The sequence below is a fragment of the Calonectris borealis genome, chromosome 27 (assembly GCF_964195595.1).
Source record: "Calonectris borealis chromosome 27, bCalBor7.hap1.2, whole genome shotgun sequence".
NCBI classification, from domain to species: Eukaryota; Metazoa; Chordata; class Aves; order Procellariiformes; family Procellariidae; genus Calonectris; species Calonectris borealis.
In genome coordinates, this window is record NC_134338.1 from 4,535,405 (window position 1) to 4,563,073 (window position 27,669).

Genomic DNA, 27,669 nt, shown 5'->3' on the forward strand with positions numbered 1-27,669 from the left:
GGGGAGGCCCTTGGCGCTGGCGGCGGAGCGGCGATGGGGGCGGCGCGGCCGCAGTGAGCCCGGCGGGGAGCGGCGCGGCGCGGGGCGGGGAGCGGAGCGGCGCGGAGCGGGGAGCGGCGCTCCGGCGGCCGGGCGGGCCGATGGCGTTCAGCGCCTGGCAGATCCTCTCGCCGGTGCAGTGGGCCCGGTGGACCTGGTCGGCGGTGCGGGGCGGGGGCAGCCCCGAGGGGGAGGACGGCGGGGCCGAGGAGGACTCGCTGGCGGAGGGCACGGCCCTCGGCTTCAGGCAAGTGACCCGCGTCCCCTTCCCCTGCCCCGGGGCCGCCGTTCCACCCACGCGTGCACCCACGCGGGGACGGCCGCGCGCGGCATGCGGGGCTGCGAGCGCGTCCTGGCTGCGGGGCCGGCAGCGCCCGTATCCCCCCCCGCCCCTCGCTGCCCGCTCGCTGCCTGGCATCGCCTTGGCTGCCCCGGGGGCCCGCAGCCTGCACCGCGCCTCGGGAGCGGGCTGGGGGGCAGAGGCGGCGGCCGAGCCGTCTCGGGGGCTGGAGCTGCCCGGCGGAGCTCAGGAGCAGGAGCTTCCCTCCCGGGAGGGTGCTAGCGGGCTCAGGGCAGGAGCGTCGAGGCTTGCTTCCCGAACTCTCTCGGCGGCAGCCCTCCGGAGCGGCGGGGGAAGATGCCGACGGGGCTGCCGTGTCCTTGGAGGTCTGTGGTGGATGCTCAGACAGCTTGGGAAAGCCTGACAGAAGCAATCCCGGAGGCTCGGCCAAGATGAGGGTTGGGGGCGCACGGGGGGATGCTCGTGATGTTGTTTCACCTGCTCTCCCTTTTCCGTTTGCTAGCGTGTCCCGCTGGACAGGAGAGAGCAGCCGCCGCAGGATGCCCACGGCTGGCCGGCCCGGGAGCCGGTCTGGCTGGATGTGTAGGCAGTGTGGAGGATTTCAGAGCTAGCCTTGAAAGCGGTAATTCCTCACTCTTTTCCCCCCCTCGGCAGCTCGGACTCGGAAGGTAATTTTGAGACCCCTGAAGCAGAAACACCGACCCACTCGCCACTAAAGGAGTTCTGCGAGCCGCCGCCGGGATCGCCGGAGCCTGAGGCCGGGACCCAAGGTAAAGAGCTAGCGTGCACCTTCTGCTTTTCGGCTCTCCGCTCCGGATGCGGAAAGGCAGGGTGGGGTCAAGGAGGAGAAGTCGCTTGTTTTGAATAATGCCTGCCACATTTTTTGTGGTTAATGGCCTGGATGGTTCAAATGCCAGTACGCGGGACTGTGCGCTCTGCAAAGGGCTATTCTCTCACTTGAGTGAAACGTTAATTTTATTGAATCACTTTGGAGGGAGGGGGCTGCACTGCAGGCTCAGAAGAGTCAGTTTGACCCCCCTTGGCTCATGCCTACGCAGTGCAAAATTATCATTGTGCTGTTTTGCAACCACTGGTCGCACCCTCCTGCTGTCCCCGAGCCGGGGAGAGAGTGAGAGGCTGCGGGAGGCAGAGCTTTGCACGTTGGGTTTTGTGAGCTGCCGAGCCGGGCTGAGGCTGCGTCCAGGGATGCAGAGGCTGCAGCCGGGATGGCTGCGATGGATTGATCGAGAGGAACTGAGGATGTTGTTGAATCATTTTGTCAGTTGAACTGCCCTCTGCCACTTCTCCCGCAGACCAAACAGCGCTCGGGGCTGCCTCCCGCCGCTGCCCGCTGTGGAGAGCGGGCTGCTGGCTGGTGGGACCTGCCCGCACGTGCTCCGCATGCTGCTTGCCCTTGGCCCTCGCACAGGAGCTGATGTGGTGCTGGGTTTGTGTCCTCCCTCTCCACCGGTGTGGTGGAGGTTTCCTTGCAGGGGGCTCTTTTCCCTGGAGTTAGCGGCCAGGTGTCTTTGCTGTGTAGCTGCTGTTAAAGATGCAAAAGCTCGATACTGCTAAACCCCATTTCTGGAGAAATTGTGAGGGATGTGCCGAAAATGCAGGGGGTGTCCTTTGCTGGCGGGGTCCCATGCTGGTTTGTCCTTGCATCTCACACCGGCTGCTGCTCCTCTGAGCGCGGCTCCCCATTAACCCTTGCCCTTTTGAGGACCGGCTCCCCCCTGTCGTTGTACCCTTCTCACCAGAGGGAATTGCGGTCGGTGCCTGTGGCTGAGCTTGGTGTTTATGTCTGTTTTCGTGCTGCCAGGAGGAGGCTTTGAAGCTCCGGCACCCCTGCAACAACTGCTGGAGGTTATCGGGGCAGGGAGGAGACCTCCCCTTTCATCTGCTCTCTCAGCAGAGCGGGGTGACTGGGCAATGTCAGGACGTCTGTGAGCCCTCGGGGCTGTCTACAGGAGGGCAGCCTCTCCGGGGCGCGGGGCAGCGCACGGGGGGCCGGGAGGTCCCGGTCGGACCATCCTCTGCCTGCTCTTGCCCGACTGCCTCTCCCTGCCGCAGGGCCCCTGGTATGGGACTTGCGATACTGTGCTTTTCTTGAATGCTCGCAACCACAGGCTGGTAGCTTGCTGCTCAGCTGGGTTTCAGAGCGGGCTAGCTCGAACCAGACCCTGGATCCTCCCCGTGCAGGAGCCCAAGTACTGCGTGACCTTGGCAGTAACAGGGTGCTGTGGCTCTCCATCTCCTGCGGTGTTGAGATGGATCTGGGTGCCCATCCATCCCTGTGGAAAACACAGGTTTGTTTGCCTTGATGGAGAGAGTGCTTGCTTCACGCTTCTGATAATCACAGCTCTTGGAATAATCCTTCCCTTTTAAGAAGGGATGATGGAGCCGTCTTTTCTTTGGGGGATGATTTCTGGAGAGGGGGAGAGGGGAGAGAAAGGCTTTCCTAGCAGGTATGAGGATCATTTCTGCCAAAGCTTCTGCTCAGGGAAGCGCGTTGCCTCGGACTCCAAGGAGTCACCGTCCCCACAGTGTGCCTGTGCCGCTGCATCCTGGGACGAGCGGTTCCTCGGGGCCAGCCCGGCGCACAGCGAGGCACCCGGCTGCTCCCGGCACCCCACACACAAAGGTCGCAGTGTTGCAGGGCCGAGGGGATGATCGCCAGCAAAAGCTGTTTTTCTGCACGGCTGGTGGAGGGCAGGATGTTGGTGACAGCAGGGCCAAACCCGCTGTGGGGCTGCACCCAGCTCCATCCCTTCTCTGCCCAGGGCTTCAGGTGCATCTCTTCAGTGTCTCTGAAATGGTGGAGGGAAGGGATTACCCGGGTGCGGTTGTGAGTTTGCGGTGTGCAGAAGGCATCCTGTGGTGTTAAATCACTGTACCTTAGGTAATCTATATGTTAAGCCCTCATCTGTGCAATGCTGCTTTGCAGCAGCGTGTGCCCTTTCGTCTGGCTGCAGCTCAGGAGCAGCAGTGGTAATAAATGCTGCGATCAGGAGGCAATCCAGCGTAATGGCTGCTTGTCGGTACTGAAACAGCCGAGCTGTCACGTTCGGCGAGAGCCGCTGCGCTGCAGTCGTTGGGGAATAGCTGCTGCCAATGCCTGTGTGCACCTGGGCTGGCGCGGGGCAGGCGGCTGCACGAGCCTGGACCTGCGGGCAGGCAGAGGGGCTGGGGGCCGGCAGGAACAGACCCTCGCCTGTCTTACAGCTGCAGTCTCACCCTTACTTGGGAATAAATAGGGTTAGGAAACTTTAAGACAGAAGCTGTGACTCTGGGGGCTGGCTGCTCTGCGCGCAGCTGAGAGGTGGCCTGGACACATTAAACCCTGTTCTCGGGGACAAAAATTCAGCCGGTCCCATCACCCCGGGGAGGGGGCTGCGGTTAGGCTTTATGCCCATTCAGGGTCGCGCAAACAGTTTTCCTCTTGCTGTCTCGGACAGTGGAGGCTGTAATTCTGTCCTATTCTTGCTGAAGTTATCTTCAGTCATCTGCCAGAAGAAGATATTCTGTGCACGGAAATGAGCAGAAGCAACAAATATGGAACCGTCAGTGATGGGAGCAGGCTCATCAGCTTTTACTTCTGTTACCCTGATGCAGGGCACGTGTTTTCCGGTGTGTTAGTGGCAGCATCGTTTGCCGGTGTGCTAATTCTTAACAGAATAGATTTAAAAATAGATCAACGTCTGTTAAACAAAAGCGGAAAGCCAAAAGAGGAAAAAAGTCGTTAGCTACGTAAGCCTAAGCTGAATGTACCGGCCAGATATCCTGTGCTCAGCCTGCGTGTGCGAGTGAGCCGGGAAAGGGAGAAATGCGTGACTCACGCTGAGCACAAAGCATGAGCCGAATCAAAGGCTGCAGATAGTGGAGGGTTGTTCTCGCCGGCGTTTGGCATTCAGGGCTGTGCAGAGGATCATTGCTGCTTCACTTGGTTGCTGTATGTGGGATGAAAAGGGCGCGGAGCCTTTGCATCGCAGCATTGCTGCTGCCAAGTTTTTCTGATTCATTTGAGGGAGCGAGGGATGGCATGTAGGAAAGCTGTTTAGTTAGTCGATGTTTGTGTTTAATTTCAGCCTGAGGAAGACAAGCGTAACGATTATAATGCACGCGCACAAAGTGCCTATTACTGCGGTGCCAGACTGTCCTGTCTGTACATTTTTCTTTAGAGAGGATAAAATCTCCGTTTTCACTTTGTAATATCCCCTCCATGTACGCTGGCCGGACCAGAAGCAGGTTTACACTCCGTGCACAGCCGTACAACTGCTGTTTTCAGGGATCCAGAGTGCCTTTTATTGGATCTGTGTTTGGGATGGATCCTGGAGTCACTGAGCGTGCCTTGCTGCTGGCAGTGTCCGTTTTCGTGCTGGGACTCAAATGTCCCCACCTGCAGGGCACAGTGCCAGAGGTGAAACGGGAGAGCTGGGGGTCACCTTTTCGGGATGCTGCTGAAAGGCGTCTGCTGGGATGCCAATGAGAAGAGCTGGTCCAAGGGGGGTAGCTGCCTGCGGTGGGTCAGCGTGCGCGGCGGCCTGGCTGCCAGACTGCCTTCTCCTGGGGCGTTCAGCACGGTTTGGGCCCAAAAGGAGGGTTAGGGCAGCGAGAGGGCTGGCGAGGCGGCTGGGCTGGGGAGGCCCTGGCTGTTTCTGCAGGCTGGTTTCCCTGGCAGGAGACGTGAGCAGAGGGAGTGCGTGCTGAGCCGGCGCGGCGGCTCTCCAACGTGACTGCACGGGGGTGGCGGGGAGCTGAGCTCGCTTCGGGATGTAAATGCATGCAGAGGCTGTGGAGGAACAGGGAGAGCCGCACGCAGCTCGCCGGGGTTGGGAAGGGCTCCCTGGGGAATAGGCAGTGCTGCGCCTGGTTATCACGGTGCTCGTACCCAGCAGAGCCGGGCAGCTGGGGGGACGGGGTGCAGACCTTGGCTCTTCCCAAGCGCCCCGAGGCCCTTCGGGTCCCTGGTTTCTGCATCCTGTGTAATTGTTCCCGCAGGAACGCGCACTCCGGTTGTTTGGCAGCTGATGGGAGGCTGCGTTGGAGGCAGAGGAAATGCACGGGGCGGAAGCGCAGCCGCCTGGCTGGGGCCGGGGGCTTAGGGCCAGGCTGTGCCCCCCAGCCCTTGCTGGGCAGGAAGACCTGTGTAGGGTGGGTTTGCCTGGGATGCCATCGCCTTTGGGACTGCTTGTAAAGGGGTTTTTGTCCTGCTCTCGTCAGCAGGCAGGAGGGGCAGGGGCTGGCTCTCCACCCCTGAGAAGCAGCTGAAGCGCTGGGTGGTGCCCCGGGAGCTCCCGTGGTCCCGGCAGGTGCCTGTGGCGAGGGCTCTGCCCCACAAACCTTCGCGCTCTTCATCCTGGCAGCGCTTCCGGAGAATTAATTGACCTCATATCTTTGCCTGCCTTTGTCCTTTGTTTGGAGCGATCTCGGTGCCAACGCAAGCCCGTCCCGGGGTGGTCTCAGCCCCCGAGGCTGTGGTCCCCCGGGGAGGTGAATAGCTCAGCCCAAGCAGGGCTTGAAAATCGGGACTCTGGGGAGTTGCGTGAGCATTCGGGGAGGGCAGGGATGGGGTTCTTGCGGCGGAGGTGGGCAGGCTCCTCGGCACCCCTTCAGCTCTCATTCCTTCCTCTCAATTCCCTTTGGCTGTTGCTCAGACGCGGTGCTGAGCGTGGCTGTTCACCCACACAAGTGATTAATACCTGTCTCGTATCCAGAGAAGGGGAAAAAAAACCCCAGTTTGCAGGAGGAACGGTCCTACTTCAGAAGATTGCCAAAATCGTTGGCGAGCTCCTGAGCAGTCCTTCACCCGCAGCTTCTGTCTCCCAGTATATTCCAGTTCCTCAGCCTCTTGGACTGGCTGAGCGGGCAGGCTGTGCTGCAGGCAGGGGGGAGCGGAGCAGCTGAGCTGTCTTGGGTGCAGAAAACGAGTGAATCACAAAATTGGAAGACCTGGGCGGGTGGTTTTTGTAATTTTTGTGAAGAAATGGTTACATGCACCATCCCTTCTTCTCTCCACGCCCTGCAGACATCCACAGCAAGGAGGAGAGGTGGTTTGCGTGCCGACTGCTGGTTATTCAAGACGTAATTGCTCATTGCTTGGGTTAGAAACCAGGATGGGCTCATGTCTGTGAGAACGGCGGCTGCAAAACCTTCCGGTGGGAATGTAAAATGCATTTAAAAGGTGCCTTTTGCCCTGACTTTGAAGTCTGTTCTTCTATTCAGGGCTGTCTCACTGAGGTTTAAAACATCTGAGCAACACAGCAAGTGTAATAAAGTTTTCTTTGGGGTCTGTTAAGGAGGTTTTCCTGGTTCCTAGTGATGGAAAGGCCTGGCAGGCGCTGCCTCGGAGTGTTTTCTGGCTGCACTCCAAGTACGTTTCCACTGGATTTGTGTTTACTGATGTGTTTTCTGGGGCAGCAAGGCAACGTCTATTTGGAGGGAGCTTTTCTGCAGTCGGAGGGAGCTTTCTTGCAGTCTCAGGGAGCACATAGCCCCTCATGATTCATTTCCATGGCTTTGAGCATCCTGGAGATCAATTATGCAAACCACGAGCCATCAGCTGAGTCAGGGTTGTTGGCTCAGTGTCCTGGATTAGCCCAGGGACCAGATATTTGCCTGATTCACTTTTCTTCTTCTGCCAGCCTGTGACTCGCTCGGTCACCAACAAACGTGAGCTGGTTGCAAACGCCCCGTGATAGGAACAGCCTTTCCAGGGAGATGCGCTTGGGGCTGCGGCTGCGTGTGGGTCTGCGGGAGCTTGTCGTTGGCATCCCTTGGCCAAACCTTCTCCCTGCAAAACGAGGGCATGCTCAACGTGACTCCCCTCCGCGGCTGTCACCCGTGTGCCGGGGCAGGGTTGCAGCAGTGGAGGGGGACAGGCAGGTTTCCCCGGCGCAAGCTCTGCATCACCCATGATGCTGTTCCCAGCCAGGTTTTCAAACCAGTTCGGTCCTCGGGCGAGCACTGGTTTTATTCTGCTCTTGGAGGACCTGACTGGGCTGCATGTCCCCAGAAAGGTGCCAGTGAGAGCAGCGGGTCCTGCACGCTCCCTGATGGGTGCTGAGCACCCCAGCATCCCCTTCTGCCTTATCCTGGGAGTCTGTGCGATTGTCCCTGGTTGAGATGCGGGAGAAGAGGTGCAGATGAGCTGGGTGGAGGTGACACCGGGTGTTTTCCTCTCGTGCCTTTGCATGCCTGTGCCGAGGTCCTGGCTTTAGGTGCTTGGTGGGTGTAGCTTTCAGGATGTCTCGGTAGATAAGGAGCTTCCCCATCCCTTGACAGCAAAGAAAAGATTAAACAGTAAAAGGATTTAGGGGAAGGGATTGGAGTAATAGCGATTAAGTCATGGATCAGGATTCCTGATTAAGAAACTCTGACAGCAGCGTGGTGAGCCTGGTATAAATGCACAGGCAGGATTTCTGCAGGCAGAGGTGCAGGCAGCGTGTGACCAGGTTCCAGCGGGCAGGATGGAAGCTGCGGGCAGGTGCTGAGCAGAGCAGCTCCCAGCACCTGTGCCCCGCTCCCGGCAGGCCCTTTCCTCCGGCCTCGCCGCTCTTTGGGGGTCTCATTGCTCTGCTGTGCCCCCCTTCCCTCCCGCCCCATCGCAGATGCACGCAGGGTTTTTGCTGTCCCGGCGCTTTGGCTCCTCGCCTTGATGCACTGCAGCAACAGTTTGTGAGCATCGACCGCATCGGCTGCTGTATCTGGAGCTCAGGGTTTACAGGGGACCCTCCCGGGGTGGTGGAGGTGCCCTGGTGCAGGCAGGGACTGCCCGTGCCGCGCGGCAGCCCCGCGTTGGGCGCCCGTTGGCACCGCTGAGGCTGCGCAGGAGAGCGAGGGCTGGGGTGCCGGGGAGCAGCAGTGCTGTCAAACCCGCTCCCGCACCTCGGGGTGCGGCGGCCGAGTCCTGGGGAGCAGTTTGTGTTGGGCAGCTTCCCTCTGCACATCCAGCTCCACAGCCCTGGCACCGGCCACCTGCGGGCGGCTGACCCCCACATCCCCTCTGCAGCCTGGTACCTGCTTCTTCACTAGCACAGCATCCCCTTCCCATTCGCCCCGGGGCCTGCTTAACCGTGTTTCGCGGTGTTTTCTCATGTCATTCTTCCCTGAATTCCTCTCGGTAGTTTTTAACTCTCCGCCCAGGTGAGCAGTGACTCCCTGTCGCTGCCGTTCCCACTCGGATGCGAGCGTTTCTGCCCGGGGAGCAGCCGCCCTGCGGTGGGTCCCGGCCGGTGCCTGGCCCTCGGGAGCCTCGCGGGGCTTTGCAAAGCCCGTCTGGCGCTGCCGCCACCCCGGGAGCAAGCGGTGGGGAGAGGAGAGGCATAAATGGGGATGTCGGTGGGTCTGCTGGCGCGGTGCAGCAACGCCGCCCCGCAGGGGCTCGCCCTCGGATGCAATTTATGTACATTTTCTCCGCTGTGTTCACGGGCTTCAAATTTTACTGAAAGTGCTTGAAGCCGGGGTTACGCAGTCACTCTGGCAGGTGGGGAGGCTGAGCTTTGGGTCAGTGAATCCCCCCTAAAATCTGACCCTGGAGCAGCTGTGAGGAGGGGAGAGGAACCCCTCTGGAAGGGGGTGCACGGCAGGTGGGGGTTTAACCGGCTCCTTTTGTCTTTTCAGAGCCAAGCGGCCATGGCGACCTGCTGGTAGGGGAAGCCTGCCGGGACAGCTCGCCTGGGAAGCACCCCAAAGATGAGGCTCAGCCGGAGATCGGAGCCGCTAAAGTCAACTCGGATACTAAAGGGGAATCCAACCCCGAAGACTCGACCCTGACACAGGCGCCAGCTGAAACCCAGCCCCTGGCTGCGCTGGGAAGCGGGGCTGATGCTGGCTTCGCCGCCGTGCCCGCTGCAGAGCCGGCCCCGGTGCCCCATGCGGGCAGAGCCGCCCGGGAGCGGGTCATGTCGGGAGAGGACGCGGCGGATGCTGGCACGGGGCTGGTGGAGCCGAAGGCTGATGCCCTGGCCTGGGAGTGCTCGCCCAGCCGGGGCCAGCTTGGGAAAGGGAAAACACCTTCGCTGGGGAGGAAAACAGAAGAAACCACAGAGGAAACGCCGGTCCCCCAAGCATCCTACCAGTTCGACCCCGAGCAGTATGATGAGAGCGTAAACCCCTTTGTCGCAGGGGGCTGGCGGCTGCAGAGCTCCCCCCCGGCAGCCCTGCACCGCCTCCCCCATCCCGGCAGCAGCCCCAGTGAGCTGGGGGGGGACCCGGAGCCCAAAGAGCAGGTCCCGAAACCCGAGGTTGATTGTGCGGAGGGGGAAGAGAGCACGGAGGCCAGGAGAGCTGCGCCCAGGAAAGGCAGCAGGATCCCAGCCAGCAAGCTGACACCGAAGAGACACCGAGAGCCCCCCAAGAAACCAGCCGAGGACATGGAGAGGGGTCCCACGGAGCCGCCACCTCCCCGGGGCTCCCCCCGGCTGGGCCCTGCGCTCTGGGACAGCCCGGCTCTCAATCCCTTCGGTGGCAGCTCAGCGCTGCAAAACTCGCCGATTCCTCCCAAGGGCTCTTACCAGTTTGACCCCAATAACTTTGACTCCGTGGATCCCTTTAAGCCCACCAAGACCCTCACCAGCACCGCCGCCGACTCCTGCCCCACTGCCGATAACAGCCTCAACGAAATCCTCGAGTCTCAGACGCTGGAGGTGCAGGACGATCTCCTGAAAGGCAGAGACTCCCCAAAGAAGCCCAAGTCGCGCCTGATAACGTGAGTGCCGGTGCGCGCGGAGCGGGCGGCCGGCAGCCCCCGCCGTTCCCCCGCGCGCGGGCAGAGCAGCAGTGGTGGCGGTGGTGATGGTGCTCCTGCCCCCGTGCCTTCCGAACGAGCCCGAAATACCAGCGTGCACCTCGGGTTCTGCTGCCGCCCCGGCAGCGGAGAGGCAGCTCCCCGATCCCTGCCGGCACTCCAGTCGCTCAGGAGCGGATGGGAGGAGAGGGACGGGCGACCCGGAGCGGTGCCGGTGCCCCGGGTCCCAGGCAGAGCGGGGAGGGCTGGATCGGGACCCGCTTCGCGGGATCACCTCTTTGGAAATCCCCTCGGGGCTCCAGCCCGTGGGGTCGAGGTGCAGGTGCTGTAGGGTTGCGGAGTCGGGGCAAAGCTGTGGTGGAGGCTTGAGCCTGCAGGGCTTGCCAGGCGCCCGGAGGGTTTGTAGGTCTTCTGGAGCTTGCGAATGCAGGTCTGGTTAAGCAGATGGGACATTTTGTGAGCTGCCACTGAATTTCCTTTTTTATAACAGGGGAAGAGAATAGAGGTTAAACAGGCAGATTGTTTGTTGCTTTTATCACATCTGCGCAGGTGGTAGGGAGCTTGTTGTCCCTTGCTGAACTATTTAAGTGCATATTTAGTTCCTGAACTGTGCTATTTAAAACCCCTATGTAAATGGTGACGTTTCATAGTGCCTCCTGGGAATGCAGGCAGCATTACCCTCCTCCTCTGGGAATGGGTTTAATGGCTAAACCTTGCTATTTTCTTGGTATTTCACCTGTTGTATCACAAATGTCCTCCAAACTGTGTCTAGGCAGGGCTGAAGTCTCAGCCTGACATTTAAGATAGCCGCTGCTGAGCCAGGCTTGCTCTGCCTGCCCTCCCTCCGCAGGGTCTCTGAGCGGGCCAGGGAAGCAGAGGGGATATTGCACAAGGGAATAATTGCCCAGCCAATTTTGGGTCCTTCCACTGTAATTTGTGATTGCACTTAACGCGGGTAAATGAAACCCATTGCAGGGTTAAGCAGGAAATCAGCTTAAAAGGGGAAATTTTAGGAGCACAGAGTTTGTGGCTGGTTTGACAGTAAAACCAGAACAAGCCGTCACTCTGCTAACAAATTCTCTGGTGGGAAAACTAGAGAGTGGGTTTTTACAAAGAGAGCAGATAAAACCTAGCAGGCAAAAAAAGAATAAGGGCATGTTGGGTGTTTTTCTTTTGGAAATACTTTGCAGAGTGTTGATACAGGTTTTTTAAGAGTCGGTGTTCCCTTGTGTGACCGCGGGCAAGCAGGAGCTGGCGGTGAGGGGAGGCAGCGAGGAATTTTCAGACTCCCTCTCCGTCACCTCGGAGCAGCGCGAGCTGCTCTGGGCACTCGCCTTCCCCGGCAGCGGGATTTGTGGTTGAATCTCATCCTGCTGCCGCGAATAGCAAATGCAGAGTCAGAGCATCTTTTATCTGTGTGTTCCTTCCAAAAAGACAGAGCTGGGCAACTCACTGTGCTTCTCCAGAGGAGGGTTAATATCCAAGTCTTTTCACACGCTCTTCTTCTCTCCATCTGTCTGTCTCTCTCCCTGTCCATGCTTTGGTGCATCAGGACTACTGAACAAGTGAAATTTCTCTGTTTTCTGTTGTAAGTACTCTCTTCTGTATTTCTTTCTTCTTTTCCGTTGCTGGTTTTTGTCCTCTCTCTCTGGGTGTGTGCTGGCCCCACTCGTCTCCATGGCATGCAGGCTCCTTCTTGCCCTTTGACTCGTGCTCTCCGCTGTCTGGTTTGTGTCCCGCACCTCTCAGGCCGGGTCCCGGGTGGCTTAGCCTGGCCAGTGCCTGGGGGCGAGGGAGGAGAGCGGAGCCGCACCGGAGGCGTGCGCCTGTGCTTGCTCTCGCAGCATGCCGACTTGCGACGCCTTGTAATGATGTACAAGTCCTCGAAACCAGTGCGTGGGCTAACGGAGGGGGAGCAGGTTTCTGTGCAACCCGGGTCCCTGCAGAGATGGGTAGATTTTAGCCCTGAGGATGAGGGTGTCTTTTGCCCCCTCCCATGCAAAAGCACTAGGGAGGCAGCTGCTGTAGGGGGTAGGGCGGAAAGCATCAGCTGGGGGGCGAGGGAGTCAGGGGGCTATCTCCTCTGGCTCCGGGATGTGTCAGCCTCAGGGGAGCTTTGCCATCACAGCCGGCTCCAAACAGGGCTCTCCTTAGAGCTTTGATGGCTGCCAGAGCTGATTTGCTCGTGGCTCTACCCTGAACCATCCCTCCTGTGCCCAAAGCCGGGGTGGTGGGGCTGGTCTGTGGGGTCCTGGACGGGTTAGAAAGCACGGCTCGAGTAAAGCAGCCTCCGTTCACTGCCCTGCGACCTGCGCTGCGGCAGCGGGGCCGTGCTGTACCCCGGCATGAGCAGCCCCATGGTGGGACACCAGTGAAATATCGAGTGCCCCGTGCTGTCCCCCTCCGGGGGTTGCTGCTGCCCTGCGCTTCCATCCCGTGGGCAGGGCACGCAGGAGGGACCGGGGTTACCCCCGTTTAGTCTCGCAGCAATGCTCGGTGTCTCTTGCAGCTTGTCAGCCCCCCCGGACCCTCTGGGCTCGTCTGGGCTCTGCTCTCGTGCGAGGGGAGTCAGAGGAAGGAGCGTGCTGGGCTTAGTTCCTGATCTTATGTCATCCGTCCCAATGCCCTTCTTGTCCGCTTAGTGCCGCCTGCCATATGCACGAACAAAATTAGAGCTGGGCTCAAGCACTGACATCTGTGCCTCGGCCGAGAGCTGATCTGCCTTTTCACGGCGCGATGTTCAACAGTGGATGTCTGTCTCCTAACGCGGGGCCTGCAGCCCGGCGGGTCTGCCCACGCGTCAGGCAGGCACGCGGGCAGTGCTGCCGCACTTGGGCTTATCCAGCTGCAAACACTGGTAACCCCGGCAGTGCGGCTGTGCGTGTCCGGGCCTCGGGGGCTGTGGGGCAGAGCCGGGGCCGTCTGCCTTGGCTGTCTTCTCCCCGTTTCCCCATCCCCTTGAATTATCTTGGTGTCAGTGTGGGAGATCAAACCAGCTACCAGACGGTGTGATAACACCGGCCCCGGGAGATGGTGCAGAGCAGAGAGGTGGGTAAGGGCACGGTGAGCTGCGGTTTAGCTGCTCACATTAGGGCGCGATGGAGAAAACCAGCCAAGAGCGATTTTTCAGTCTGACCCAGGTGTGCATCTTAGCGTGCAAATAAGATTTCCGTGTGCCGTGCCACGTTGCTCTGCTGGTGCACGTGTGCGATGGGACGGGGAGGCTGGAGCGAAGCGGGTGGGAGCGATTCTTTAGACCTTGGTACAGCTCACTGCAATCCTGCTCGAGCCTCTGCCTGTGTCCCCGCGGCAGGGAGCACCAAGTCTGGAGGTGGAGATCCCTCCCCACATACCCGTAGTGGGCTGTCACACTCCAGCTTAGCAAATATCTGTCTTCTGGGGGGTGCGGGCATGGCAGCGAGCAGGGGGAGATTGCTAAACGTGGAGTAAGAGGGCGGTGCGATGCAGGAGGAGAGCTGATGCTCTCCTTCGCGTGCTGGAGGCGAGTGCCGGGATGCATGACATCTCATTGCTGACTCCCTCAGCCCCCGCGGGCTTCGGTGGCATGAGCCCAGCGCTGCTGGGACTGGTCCACAACTGTCCCTGCGCTGCCTCGAGCTGATTCAAGATGCTGATGCCCAGTGTGACAGGATGCGGCTGTGCCTGCCGTCCTGTGCAGCCAAGCTCCGGGATGCTGCATTTGGAGGAGCACAGGATGAAGTCCCAGGGAGAGCTGCCTCGCTGGAGGGCATCCAGCCACGGGACCACCTGCAAGAGCAACCTGAGCTTAACCTTCTCCCATCTGCAAGGCCCTTCTGCTTGGGACAGAGTTTGCGTCTGGCTGAGGGAGCGTTCAAGGCACAGCGGATTGCCCTGGTGCTCTCCCGCAAGCAAAGCAGAGCTCTCTAACCAGCAGCCCTCTGCCCCGGCCGTGCGGGTCTGACTCACGTGGGAGACACGTGGATGCTGCGGAGATGTCCCAGACAAACCTTCAGCTGCAGGGACTGAGATGGCCTGGAAATGGTTCCTTCCTCCATAAAATCAATGTGCACTCAGACCTCGGGATGCCGTCGCACTGGATGCGCAGGGCGAGGGTGCAGCAAGGGAAATCTTTCTTTGCCGGCTCCTTGGCGAGTGCCTCTCTCGCCGTCAGCACCTCAGGTCCTTACTCTGATGCTTACCTTCAACAGGAATAAACACCTCAAGGACAAACCCAATTGATCTGTAGTCGTGTGTTTTGTTTGCTTGTTCCTTCTGTTCGTTCCAGAACTTGCTCTGCCTCGATATTTCACTGGTGAGTGGGGTTGCTGGCACGCGGCAGGGTGCAACGCTAGCGCTGGGGCTGCCTCCCCTTGCTTGGGCTGTCTCGCACGCGCCCCCGCCTCCTCCCCACGCAGCCCGGGCGAACCCCCACCTCAGCCGGCCGCTTCTCTCTCCCCTGCAGGAGCGGCTGCAAGGTGAAGCAATACGAGACGCAGTCCCTGGTCCTGGACGTTTGCGCTCAGGTACGTGGGATCCGATCCCGGGAGCTGCTGGCTGGGCGCAGGATGCTCGGACGGCGGCAGGGGGAGAGCTGGGCTGGCGTGTGCCTGCAGCAGCGCCTGAGCAAAGAGCCAGTTCCCTGAAAACAGCAGCTCCCAGCCGCGGGGAGAACATCTTCCCGTGGGCAGTTCCTGGTGGGAAGGGAGGGAGGAGGGCCGTGCTTGGTGCTCACCCCAGGGCGAGCCTGTCCCTGGGGGTTTTCTGGCCAGTAAACTCTCTGTTTCCACATCGTTCGTTAGGGACCGTGTGCGTGCAGTATCTTAGCCCTGTGTCCAGCATCAGCCAGAGCAAAGCACCAAGCTCTGCGGTCGGGTTAATGTATTTTGCTTGTTAATCACTTCTGTCCCCGGCACCATGTGTTTCCTTCTGCCAAAACCTGCCGAGGAGCTGGTGAGGAGCAGCTTGTCGGTGGATGCTAAGCCTCCTGTGCTTTCCACGGACTGTCCAGGCAGCCTGGTTGCCTGATCCCCATGGATTAGCTCAGTCCTGCTTAACCGCATGCCTTGATCCTGCAGGATGAAGGAGCGTTGATCTCAGAAATCCCAGATATTGCAAATCGGGATGGACACGCCACTGATGAGGAGAAACTGGCCTCCACCACCTCTGTGCAGAAACCAGCCGGGCTGGAGAAGAAGGGCGAGCCAGAAGATGACCTGGAGTACTTTGAGTGCTCGAACGTTCCCGTGCCGGCGGCGAAGCACAGCACGGAGGCAGGTAAGGAGCGTCCCCGCTGCCTCTGGCTCTGGAGGTGCCCCGTGCGTGCACCCAGGCAATCTCTACACCTCTGGCAATGAATTGGTGCTGTTGAGGCAACGCAGCTTCATCACAGGTTATTTACGCTGCCAGGGCTAAAGGCTGCCGCAAGTTATAATGAAACCTCCAATCCTTATCTGCACTATTTCCATTATGGAAAAATCATGGTGCAGGCTGTCCTTAGACTCTCTCGGCACAGAGCACTCTCCCCACGCCCCCATGGCGCTGCGGTGGGAGAGGGCTCGGGCCGGCGAGGCTCCCTGCCCGCGGCACACGCTGCCCCGCCGTGCTGCGAGTGCCCTCCTGAAACCAGTTTTCACCGGCGAGACGAGACGAGAGCTAAGCCGAGCCGTCGCACGCCGTGCCGCCGGGATGCTCCCGATGCACGCCCTGCCTCCTGGGCTGCAGGGTGCCCGGCTCAAAGCCTGTGCCAGGAGCAGAGCTGCAGGCACTCGGTGTCCCAGCACAAGGGCTGTGGTTGATGGAGATCTCCGTGTCGCTACAGAAGACCTCCGCTAATGCTCCTGGTGGCATTTTGCTGTCAGTCTCCTATGTAATTAGCCTCTCTGACCCATCCATTAAAAAATAATTAAAAGCCAGGCAACATGACATTTAATCAACAGCAAAGTTATAGGTGCAGGCAGGAGAAATCACCGCACGGAAGGTTTGCAGCTCTCCCCTGTGCGGGTACCCATTAATCATTTCTCCTGAATGCTGTGCAGAGCTGCAGGCTCTGGGAGAGGAAAACAGGCCTTTGTCTCTAAAGGGAGGAAAAATTTGATAGTCAGTGGAGAGGCTGGGAGGTTTTATTTATTGCTGCTCGTCTCAGAGGGCCAGGCAGGGGTGCACAGGCTCGGTGCTGGCCGTGGGGACAGTGCTGTGAGCTGTGGCAAGCAGCCGCTGACCAGGGCGCAGGGATAAATGGGGGAAACAGTAGGAAATCTGCAGTCACAAGCATTACGTTGCCTCCTTCCTTTCCTAGCTGGGCTCTAGCAATACTTTTTTTCTCTGCCCAGTTAACAGATGAATAGCCGGTCATATCTGCAGTTGTTTGAGTGAGGTTCATAAATTACCTCCCACGCTATGTGAGATGGCAGGGTGTCCCGCGCGCTGCAGACGGGAGGAGACGGCTTTTATCTTCTCTCCGCTGCTGTTAGGAATAGCGGGGGCCATGTGGCAGCTCCTTTGGAGGGCGTTGGGCCCAGCTGGCGTGGGCTGAGGCTTGTGCTATTCGGAGTGGCCCGAGCAGCTGGGCTCCATCCCAGGGATGCATCCTGCCCGCGCCGGCCAGCAAAGTGCAAAATGACCCCTGCATCTTCATTCCTCCTCGGCCCCGGGGTCCGCGGGGGCGTCCCCGGGAATGGCTGGTGTGGTGGCAGCTGTGGGGACACAGGCACGGGCCTGAACTGCCACCAGAGGGGAGTGTTGGTTTCCACTCCGGGGAGTGCAGGAGGAGAGGCTGGCAGGGATGCAGGATGCGTCCTCCCTGCAAGGGCAGGAGCCGGGGCAGGGATGCAGGATGCGTCCTCCCTGCAAGGGCAGGAGCCGGGGCAGGGATGCAGGATGCATCCTCCCTGCAAGGGCAGGAGCCGGGGCAGGGATGCAGGATGCGTCCTCCCTGCAGGGGCAGGAGCCGGGACAGGGATGCAGGATGCGTCCTCCCTGCAAGGGCAGGAGCCGGGGCAGGGATGCAGGATCCGTCCTCCCTGCAGGGGCAGGAGCCGGGGCAGGGATGCAGGATCCGTCCTCCCTGCAAGGGCAGGAGCCGGGGCAGGGATGCAGGATCCGTCCTCCCTGCAGGGGCAGGAGCTGGGTCAGGGATGCAGGATGCGTCCTCCCTGCAAGGGCAGGAGCCGGGACAGGGATGCAGGATCCGTCCTCCCTGCAAGGGCAGGAGCCGGGGCAGGGATGCAGGATCCGTCCTCCCTGCAGGGGCAGGAGCTGGGTCAGGGATGCAGGATCCGTCCTCCCTGCAGGGGCAGGAGCCGGGGCAGGGATGCAGGATCCGTCCTCCCTGCAAGGGCAGGAGCCGGGGCAGGGATGCAGGATCCGTCCTCCCTGCAGGGGCAGGAGCTGGGTCAGGGATGCAGGATGCGTCCTCCCTGCAAGGGCAGGAGCCGGGGCAGGGATGCAGGATCCGTCCTCCCTGCAGGGGCAGGAGCTGGGTCAGGGATGCAGGATGCGTCCTCCCTGCAAGGAGGAGCTGGGGGCAAAGAAGCCTTTTGGGAGGGAAAGCTCAGGGCATGTAGAGACTCAGGGGTACCCCTCTGCATCCCAGCAAATCTGCATGTGCCACCAGCGTCTTGTTTCCAGGTAGCTACAAGGTTGTGTTTCCTTGTCTTTAGGTTTTGAAAAGGAGATCTCCAAGCAGACGGAAAAGGATGGGCCTGGCATCTTCCCCGTGAGTGCCTCTTGCTTCCTCCTCCCTCGCCCGCGGGGAGGCTCAGCGCGGCTGTGCCGGTGCGGTGCTGGAGCGGCTGTGCTGGCGCTGGCGTGCAGCTCGCAGGGCGGTGGGGCTGCGGGAGGGCTGATCCTCCTGCACCGCAGCTGCTGCCTGCCCTGCCGTGCAGCGGGGTGGGGGGAAGCTGCAGCAAATGTTGCTGCTAATCCCAGAAGTGCTACCAAAACCTCTCTGAAATGAGTTTCTTTGGGAGCTAAAATTCTTGAAAAGTCTACACAGGGACTCGATAAAAATAGTGTTGATTTCCCAGCAGGCCGGGAGGAGCCTAGCAGAGGACGGCTCCCTCCCGGTGGGCACTGCTGCTCGTGGGTGGGAGGGAGAGATGCTGGGGACGGAGCAGGCTGGTGAGGAGCCAGGGCTGCGGCCGTGGGAGGGCAGCGAGAGCAAACGCTGCCTTTGGAGGTGGCTGAACGACAGTGAAAGGGCAGAGGAGATCATGGGGAAGGGACGAGCGGCAGGACAGGGTCTGTCTCTCATGTGGAGGAGCCCAGGGCTGGCTCTGACGGCCGGTTGGTGCCTGTGCCTTCTACAAGGGATCCTCAAACGCTGCTTTCAGGAAGGCAGCTGACAGCAGGGATGGGGGGATTAATGAAAACAGCCCTGGCTCTGCAGCCACCGGTGACCCTGGCACCCCGGCAGTGGCACATCTTCACGGGAGCACCCCTGATGTGCCCCGAGGAGCCATCGGAGTGGCCCCGAGACCCCTGCGCTGCAGGGGGGACCCCGTGCCAGCTTAGCCGCCCCTGGCCAAAGCTGCTCGAGATGGCAAGCAGATGACAATGAGATTAGCAACATCAGCAAAATTAGCTTCTCTGAGACAGATTTAACTATGCTAAGCCCCACAAGGACATTAGGCAAAGTGAACCTTTTGTTTGGTGCTGGCACGCACCAGTTTCCTCCTGCAGAGGAGCCCGGGTCACCCCAAAAGCACGGTGTGGGAGGATTTGCCGTGGGGCAGGCAGTGGGCAGAGGTACTTGCAGGTGTTCAGGTGCGCGCCTGCTTTTGGGAGATGGTGTGGGAGGCTGCTGCCAAAACCCCCCGGGGCTGAACCTCCCCAGTGTTAGGCTGCCCGGACCCAAACCTGCACCCAGGGGTGGCTCCTGCCACCGGCCATTGCTTGCCCGCTGCGACAGGCAGCAGAGCTGTGAGAGGCCGTGCTTGAACCTGGGCAGCAGTCAAAGCGCAGGGGAAGGGGGGTGGAGAGAAGTGCTTCAGTGCTCTCGTTTCCAAAACACAGCGAAAGCAGACTGCCTCCTCCGAAGCACTTCTCTATTTATGGCCTGGCAGCCGGTTCCCAAGGAGATGGCTGCCCGGGGCTGTCACTTCGGCTGGGATGATAAAAGGAGGAACAGGCGGTGGTGTACGCCTGGGTTTGAAGGAATGCTTTTCTGGAGGCCTTTCAGGCTGCAGGACCCCCCGAGGGAAGGGACGGGGCCGGCATCCAGGCAGGACTTGGCGCCTGGGTCACGGGGGCTGAGCTCTCCCCCCAGTTTGGTCCCTGCAGCTGCGGCACTGGTGGAAAGGAGCTGAGCTCGGGGGGGAGAAAGCAGTGAGCGATGGGGTACCACCACCTCGTCCCTCGTAGGAGCACCCCTAATGGAAACAGGAGGGTGCCAGGAGCCCTGCGTGAGCATCTCTGATTTCGGAGCTCTCCCGGACAGCTGGGACACTGTGGGATGGGTGGGGCTGTCCCTCGGGAAGGGGAGCGGGAGCAGCCTGAGAGCTGGGTCAGCCGGACCCTGCTCTGCAGGGAGGTGAAGCCTGCTCCCCCCGCCAGCTCCCTTGTGCATTTGGGGCGATCAGCAAGGCCCAGCAAATGTCCCTGCAGCTGCTGGCAGCAATTTGAATGCGTCGGCTGCAGCGACATCTCCACCTGACCGGGAGGTGATGGAGACAGGTGACCCGGACCCTCGCAGACCCCCCGCGTGGGGGGTCCGTCAGCAAAGATGCTCCAGGCTGGAGATAGTTTAAAACATGGGGAGAGCGAAGGGATGTCAGGTGCTCACACCCCTCTGCTCAGAGCTGAGTCTCCTCCTTCCGAAATGGGCTCCTCCTGGGTCTCCCCTTTGGGATGCCAAGCCCCGGGGCAGCCCGTGGGTGTCCTACAGCACAGCCCAGCTCCCGGCAAGGGACTGGGCAGAAAGTGCACCAAAATCCCCATATGGGCTCTGCTGGGTGTCTCATCCATCTGTGTGTGCAGTAGGGAGGTTCAGTGCCTGAACAGAGGCTGCTAAAATGGGGAAGAACACCCCAAACAGGGGAGGTGAGGTGAAAAGAAAACCCATGCAGCATCCCAGCTGAGTAATTCCCCCCAGGGCAATCCCGCGCTGTGCTCCATGGACAAGTCCCCCGCAGTCGTCACCAACGTGAGCAGGAGCGAGAGTCCCCTGGATGGCATCTGCCTCAGTGAATCCGATAAGACGGCCGTGCTCACGCTCATCAGAGAGGAGGTAACGGCCGGGGACCCCATCCTCCCTGGGCGCACCCCGGCGTGGCAGCCACCCCGGGGCTGCCCCTCGCCAGACCCCCGACGGCTGCTGCTGGGGGGGAGCGGGGGCAACTCTGCTCTGCCCGGGGGGGTCTGGTCCCCTGCGCATCGCAGGCACGGGGCAACAAGGGAAACCACCCAGAGCACATTCCAAGGGTCCTGTGTCTGCTGCAACCTAGATAATCACAAAGGAGATCGAAGCAAACGAGTGGAAGAAGAAATATGAAGAGAGCCGCCAGGAAGTCTTAGAGATGAGGTAAAAGCCTTCTCCTCGTGCGTTCGCCTGCCCGCTCCCCTGCACAGTGCCGTGCTGTGCTCTGTGTGTTCCCCGTTGGGAGGTGGGTTAGTGGGGCCGTAATGGGATGATACGGCTCGGCATCGTCAGGGTGGGACATGTTAGGAGACGTGTATGCTTTGTGCTTGTGCTGTGTTGAGCCTGCTGGTTGCTTTGTTGCAGGAGTAAAATCCCATTAGCTGCGCTGGGCCGAGCGGCAGCGGCTGGAGGGAGGTCTTAGCGTAGGGGAGCGATGGTGGGAGTTGCAGCATCAACAGTTGGGGCGCTGCAGGCGGGCTGCTGCTGGGGCTGCCTTTGTGGCGTGGGGAAGGGGCGGCCCCGGGGCAGTTTGCTGGCAGCAGAGCGGTAGGTGCATGTCTACAAAAAACTGCTGCCTCTCACCTGCTTTTTTTGTCCTTTCCTTCTAGGAAAATCGTGGCTGAGTATGAGAAAACCATTGCCCAGATGATAGGTAAGGTGCCGTCACCTGGCCAGGTGTGCGGGGCAGGGAGCTGGCTGCTGCAGCCGTCCCCACTCGGTCACTGGGTCCCCGCTGTTTATTCTCCATCACAGAGGATGAGCAGAGGACAAACATGACGTCTCAGAAGAACCTGCAGCAGCTCACAATGGAAAAGGACCAGGCGCTGGCAGACCTAAACTCGGTGGAGAGGTCCCTGTCGGATCTCTTCAGGAGATATGAAAACCTGAAGGGCGTCCTAGAAGGCTTTAAGAAGGTCCTTACCTTGGTCTCCTCTTTCTCCCTGCGGCCCTGGTCCCTGGGTGCAGCGTTCCCGTGCAGCATTGCCCCCGCCTTGTCCCATGCTGTGGCTGTCCTGTCCCACACAGTGCTGCGGCAAATGCCCCAGCCCTTCCTCGGAGGGCTGCTCGCTCGCTTTCCTCTGCCCACTTTCCAATAAACGAGCAAAGAGTCTTTCAAATGCCAGGGGGTGCCAGTGCGGGGAGCTGGGCTCTCCGGGGAGCCGGCCCTTCTCCGCACTCCTCCCGGCGCTCTCCTGCTGAGCTGCCGGCAGCGGAGCATCGTGCCCTGGGCAGAGCTGCAGCCAAGGGAAGAGCAGGCGCCAGGGTGAAGCGCCCCGAGAAACCCTGCCTCCATTTACACACCGTTTTTCCATGCTGCTGAGCTGGATGAGGGGCTCCAGCATAAGGGAGTAGCTGTTTCTATTTAAAGCCTCAGAACAGGATATATCATCCCATCAGAGCAACATCTCTGTGCTCAGTCCCAATGCAGACGGATGTACTTTTTTTTTCCAGAATGAAGAAGCTCTGAAGAAGTGTGCTCAAGATTATTTAACCCGGGTCAAGCAAGAGGAGCAGCGGTATCAGGCCCTGAAAGTCCATGCAGAAGAAAAATTAGACAAGTAAGGTCATGCATGAGATCTCTGGGCACGCTGAGGAGCTTTCTGGGTTGCTTAAAGACCTTGTAGGGCAGTGTCTCCATTTGGCTTTCCTGAGGTTGGGAGGCAGGAGCTTATTGATGTGAAAAGCTGCCTTTTACAACCCTAGGCTCAAGTGACTTAAAATGGCTGTAAGTAAGCCAGCACAAATCCCTGAATGGATTCTCTGATCTCTGCTTAGTTTTTTTTAATGGAGAAACTGAGGTTTACGGTCTATTTACAGTCACTTAACACATTTCCGTGTTTCAGAGGGCTCATGTTTGTAGTGTGCGAAGGGGTTGTGCAGCTACTGAGGCTCAGCTGATGAGCAGTAGCTCACCAACACACGGTAGCCCTGAGTGAAGTGGGTGAGGAACTGGTTTAGCTTCGCTCTGAGAAAGGAGAGTTTCCATACGGGAGTTTAGAGGAGCTGAATTAATCCCATTTCATGCAGGTTTTCCATAGATGCCCCAACCCTGGAAACATCCAAGGTCAGGTTGGACGGGGCTCTCAGCAACCTGATCTGGTTGAAGATGTCCCTGCCCGGGGCAGGGGGGTTGGACTAGATGACCTTTAAAGGTCCCTTCCAACCCAAACTTTTCTATGATTCTGTGATGGGAAAACCACCTCTGATGCATCCAGACAAGCAGGAGCCGGGCCCTGCCGACGCCGCGTGGTCTAACGTTGTGCCGTGGTGCTCCTGCCTGCACCCAAAGACGTGACCGCCGTCCCCTTCTCTCCAAACCCCACCGCAGAGCCAACGAGGAGATCGCCCAGGTGCGCACGAAGGCCAAAGCGGAGAGCGCGGCGCTGCACGCCGGGCTGCGCAAGGAGCAGATGAAGGTGGAGTCCCTGGAGAGAGCCCTCCAGCAGAAGGTAACGCGCCCGCCCTGCCTCCTCTCTGTGAGCCGCGCTGGCTTTGCTCTGCATTTCCAGGTACCGTTTTGCTGCCCTGAGCATCCCGTGCACAGCTGTGTCCTCTCGCAGGGAAGGAGATGCAGGCTCTGCCCAGGCGTAGGCATGGCTGCGTGCAGCGACGTGGCTGCTGGTTGAGGGCTGGCATATGTTTGGCTGTCTTTGAGCGTGGGCAGAGCTTGCTCACCTGTGCCCGCTAGCCAACACGTGGGCTGAGCAGAGCGTGGTGGGCTGCAGCTGCGCAGCTGCGGGTCTCTGTGCAGCACCGGGGTCTGTGGGGATGAGGAGGGCTGAGCCCAGGGGTCCCTGCAGCACCAGGATGCTGCATGGAGGAGCTTTCGCAGGGGCAGCGTGGGAGCTGGCTGCCCCTTCCTGCACTGGCTCGGTGGCAGATGGGCCCGGCTGTTATCCCCCATCTGTGCCGCTGCGGGGGTCCTCAAGGTCCGCTTTTCTTCCAGAACCAGGAGATTGAGGAGCTGACCAAGATCTGCGATGAGCTGATAGCGAAGCTGGGAAAGACAGACTGAGTCTCACCACCCCTCGTCCAGCACTCTGCACTTGGCCGCTTTTCTCGTAACGTCAAGCACCTTGCCTTATTACCCAGGAAAACCCCCCAGCAGAGAAGCACACGCATCCAGCTGCCTGCTCCGCTTGGCTGCCAGACCCCGCGGCCCCCCGTGCAGAGCCGGTCCCCACACTGTCCCTGTCTCTGTTTCCCAGGGGCTCTGGGGCTGGGTTCCCCGCGGTCAGGCTGGGCGTGCGTGTCCCTCCTGGGGTCAGCAGCAAGCGGCCGCTGTGCCGCCCGTCTGCACGGATGCCACCTCTCAGCTGGGAGGTGACACCCCAGGCTCTGTCCCCCTCGGCCAGGGTGGGTCTCGTCGTGCCCCTACGCGCTCTGTCACTTGCTGTCCTCACGTGCTCAGTTGCACAGGTCCAGCCGCGTGGCAGGTCCTGCCCCGGGACGTGGGTGATGCCAGGGTTGGAGCCGCCAGCTCTTGCACTGGGGAAGGGGACCTGGCAGGCGGGTGCATGGGTGGGGAGGCAGTGAAGGGGCTCAGGGACCCCAGGCACCCGCCACAGGTGGTTTGTGGCCACCGGGGTGGATCCCCTGGCTGAATCAGCCTCCCAGTAGATCGATCGGTTTTGGGGGAGGCAGCGGTATTCAAGGGGCTGGTCCCGGTCTCTGGTACATGGGTGATACACAGCGCAGCGCATCCTCGTCCCTGGCCGTGCCAGCCTCGGAGGAAGGAAGCCGATGTCTCTGCATTTGTGCACTTTATTAGCGTTTATGAGCACTCAGGCTCTCTGCTCACTTCTTCCCATCGGGCACGGTCCTGCTACACGTCTCGTTCCCCCAGGAGCACGGATACGGCCACTTAACCAGTAGTAACTTAAGTCGTCTCAAAGGAGAGCCCGGCCAAGGGGAGTGCAGGAGGCTTCTGCACCAAGAGGTGTTTGAGAAACAGGGGAGACGGTGGTTCTGGTGAGCTGGGACTTGTCCGTCTGTCCTCCCCATGGCCGCCCTGCCCACAGCCCTGGCACCTCCTGAGGCTTGTTAACATGGGGTTTCTAGTCTGCTTTAAAATATACAAAGCCAAGCCCCTTGCTGTTGACTCTTCACACCGTACTGAGGTTAGTTCCCCACTTTGGATGTTGCAGGAGGAAGAAAGCAAACCCTGAACTACTTCATGATTCTGCTGACTTAAGGCTTTTCCCCAGTCAGTACAGAAAGGCAAGGAGGAGTGCGGTACTGCCCTGCGTCTTGGGCTGCTGTCAAAAATGCCCTTACAGCACTGAATATTAAGAGAACCAAACAAAAGCCAGCCTTTACAGGCAGAGGCAGATCCAGACAGCAGTAAAATATACTTTGAAATCTGTCTGCAGCCCAAAATCTGACTTGCCATGCAGGCAGGCTGCCTGCTCTGTTTCAGAGGTGTTTGCTTTTCTGGACATGCCAAGCTCCAGCAGAATTGCTGAGGCTGCCCTTGCCCTGTGCTGGGAGCTGGGGGACTCTGGGGTGATACGATGTGTTTTAATCCCTGTGTAGATCCTGTGCGTGCCCTCCTGGTAATGCCATTGCAGGAGCCAGCCTTGCCTGATGAGTTTTGCTGCTGTGCACACTGTGCAGTGCCGTGTTTTCCTGGCTGCACTGCCCTGGGTGCAGCGCTCGGCGTCGACGAGCAGTAACCGGTGGTGTGCCCATGCCGTGGGCTGTGGGTGCTGCTCCTCAGGGTCAGTGCAGAACCCTCCCGTCCTGCAGAAGGCAGGTCAATGGGATCGGGTAGTAGCTGTAGAGATGGAGGATTCTTTACTATCACCTTGAACGGATAGTTGTAAAGCATCGAATAAGGGAAATATTTACTGTTTGGACTGTTTCCTACCCAGTCTATCTAAGACTTTCGCAAACCTTTTTGCTGCTACCTTTTTGTAAAAAAAATTGAGCTGTTTTCCTTCTATTTTCTAATTCCCTGTGTTGAGCGTGCAGTGCAAACATCTGTTTAAATCGGAGCCATACACTTGATATATATTTTATTAGTTATATTATGTATAGAGAGAATTTATTGTACACTTAAGATACAAAGATGCTGGCAGCCTGCCCTAGCACGCAGAGTCCAGGCCTGTTCACCATGCTCCCAGTTAGACCAGTGAACAGGCTGGTAGCTGTGCGGTGGGGAAGCCAATGGCTGATACCGCTCGGAGCTGTGCACCTGCGGCTGTGTGCTGAATATTCACCCCTTTGCACAGCTGACAGAAGGGAAAAACCTTTTTTTTCCTCTTTTTTTTTTTTTTTTTCTTTTGTCCTCCCCACACGTCCCTCTAATGGGCTGGTAGAAAAGCCTCTGTCAGATGATCTACGAGGACTATTTCTGTTTGGGGAGTCCGAACGCCAGCCCCAGCCCACTGAGCACGACTCCCCTTCCCTCCACTCCACCAGCATTTGGGTTTTGCAGACTAGCACCGCGCTCCTCCTTTTCTCACATGTGTCCTGCTCCAAAACAGCTTTCCTGCCTGGGTGTGGGTGACCCTTTCTAGGCTGCGGTGAGCTGGGCTCGGGCAGGGTGGTGGTGACAGCCCCAGAAGGTGCTGCACCTTTGGTGCCGTTCAGTTAAGACCCTTGAGACCCAGGGATTTCTTAAGGAGTTGGTTTTTTCTCTTTGAAGGGAGCAGGTCAGCAGAGCAGCGTTGCACAAGCTGTTGGAGCTCCTAAAAAGCCGATTCGGGGCTAGTTTCTGGCTTGGCACGCGGGTTTGCTGTCATGCTTGTAGCGGTGCCCCCGGTCCCCGCTGAGGCTGATGGAGGCAAAGCGCAGGAGGCAGGTCCCAGGGCAGGGCACGGGCAGCCCGCAGCCTTGTGCTCTGCACGGGGGGGCACACTGCCCAGCGTGCTGGCTTTACAGGAGGTAGAGGTGCCCCAGTTCATCTGTGTGAATGTTTACTTCCCGCTTTGCCTGAAGGGATGAAATTCGGTTTCTGTGGCCAGCGGGGATGACAAACCGTGCCTGGGCCAGGTTTGCTCCTTCAAGGGGTCAGCTCCGAGGAGCACAGCAACCGGCTCGGGGCGTTGGGCTCACTGGGAGCCTGACCTGAGTGTGTTTGGGCTCGGTCTCTCTTCAGGCCCCAGAGGAGGCAGATAATTGCAGAAGTTTTGATTTCACCGCTCGCAGCACTGACCCAGAACCCCAGCCTGCGTACAGCACAGTCAATGCTGCAATCTTCCCTCTCTGGCAAAGAGGAGCCGCCTGGAAGGGCAGGCTGTCTGCGGAGAGCGGCTCCCACGGCGATAATCCGCTCTGGCAGCGTCCTCCCCGTCTCTGCTCCCTGGCGTCTCCCGGTCCCACTTGCGCTGCCTCTCTCACCCCAGCGCTGTTGCGTTCTGTGCCTGTCAGCATGCACTTCCAGTCTGGGCAAAGAAGATTCCTAAGGAATGATTGATTAACTATAATATGGTTACAGTTACATATATATAAGTATATATATAATGGTCATAGTTATATATAATAGAAGGCGTGTGTTTGTAGCTGTAAACAGGCAGGACTGTCGCACCTCGCGTGCCGCTCCCCGGCGTGCGGAGCCGGCAGCAGCGCTGCGGCCGGGGCTGGCTCGGCCCCGGAGCTCCCGCCCGGCAAGGCTGCAGAGGCGCGACGCCAGCGCTTGCTGACCGACGGCGTGGGGGCCGAGCGGGAGCCGGTGGCAGGAGGGGTGCACAGCGACACCCTCGTGCCTCTTGTAAAGACAAGGGCATTCAAACGCCGCCCCGCCGTTCCAGCCAAGATGTGTAACCAGCGCAGGGAAGCTCTGCAGATAGCCGTGCGTCGGGATCACAGCCTGGTTGTGTTCGTCGTCTTTTTCTTGCAGTAGAATTTAAATATCCCTTTCTGACAGCGGCGGGTGCCTGCCCGTAAGCCGCTGGTGTTGCTGTTTGTAAGCGTGCGTTTGCCAGCAGATCTCTGACTACAATGAAGTGCCAACGAGTAACCCCCCTGACTGCAGATCGCTTCCACCCGTCCCTCCAGTGTGCCCCCCCAGAGGCAGGAACTTTCTCTGCATTGACTACTACCCCGATCGCTTTGTACCATGTATGTAACTGCCATCACCATCAATTTTATATGTACAATAATTTCCCTTTTATATGTCAAGTAAATATTTGTAAGAGTTATACTCACACAAATGAGATTATAATAATGATTACTAATATATTTTTTTCCATGTTTCATTGCCTGAATAAAAATTGTGTTTATCACTCTTGAAAGCTT

The 27,669-nt window shown here is 59.3% G+C and overlaps 1 protein-coding gene across 2 annotated transcripts; it reads left to right on the top strand.

The window, feature by feature from the left end:
- Positions 1 to 27,669, top strand: TACC1 (transforming acidic coiled-coil containing protein 1). 2 transcript variants are annotated; one of them, XM_075174921.1, is made up of 14 exons: positions 1 to 286; positions 995 to 1,110; positions 8,963 to 10,049; positions 11,641 to 11,676; positions 14,533 to 14,593; positions 15,146 to 15,344; positions 17,729 to 17,784; positions 20,161 to 20,295; positions 20,513 to 20,589; positions 21,036 to 21,079; positions 21,181 to 21,341; positions 21,880 to 21,986; positions 22,757 to 22,877; positions 23,375 to 27,669. In XM_075174921.1, the coding sequence occupies exons 1-14, from the start codon at positions 141 to 143 to the stop codon at positions 23,441 to 23,443; spliced, it is 2,415 nt and encodes an 804-aa protein (XP_075031022.1). In that variant the 5' UTR covers positions 1 to 140; the 3' UTR covers positions 23,444 to 27,669. The 2 variants fall into 2 exon arrangements, with proteins under 2 accessions (XP_075031022.1, XP_075031023.1); XM_075174922.1 differs by lacking the exon at positions 11,641 to 11,676 and having other exon boundaries at positions 2 to 286.

Excerpts from the sequence above, each read along its gene's own strand:
- TACC1 (XM_075174921.1), top strand. The coding sequence starts at position 141 with ATGGCGTTCAGCGCCTGGCAGATCCTCTCGCCGGTGCAGTGGGCCCGG. Across the intron at positions 15,345-17,728 it reads GAAGCACAGCACGGAGGCAG|GTTTTGAAAAGGAGATCTCC; the intron begins GTAAGGAGCGTC and ends CCTTGTCTTTAG. Across the intron at positions 21,342-21,879 it reads TCCTAGAAGGCTTTAAGAAG|AATGAAGAAGCTCTGAAGAA; the intron begins GTCCTTACCTTG and ends TTTTTTTTCCAG.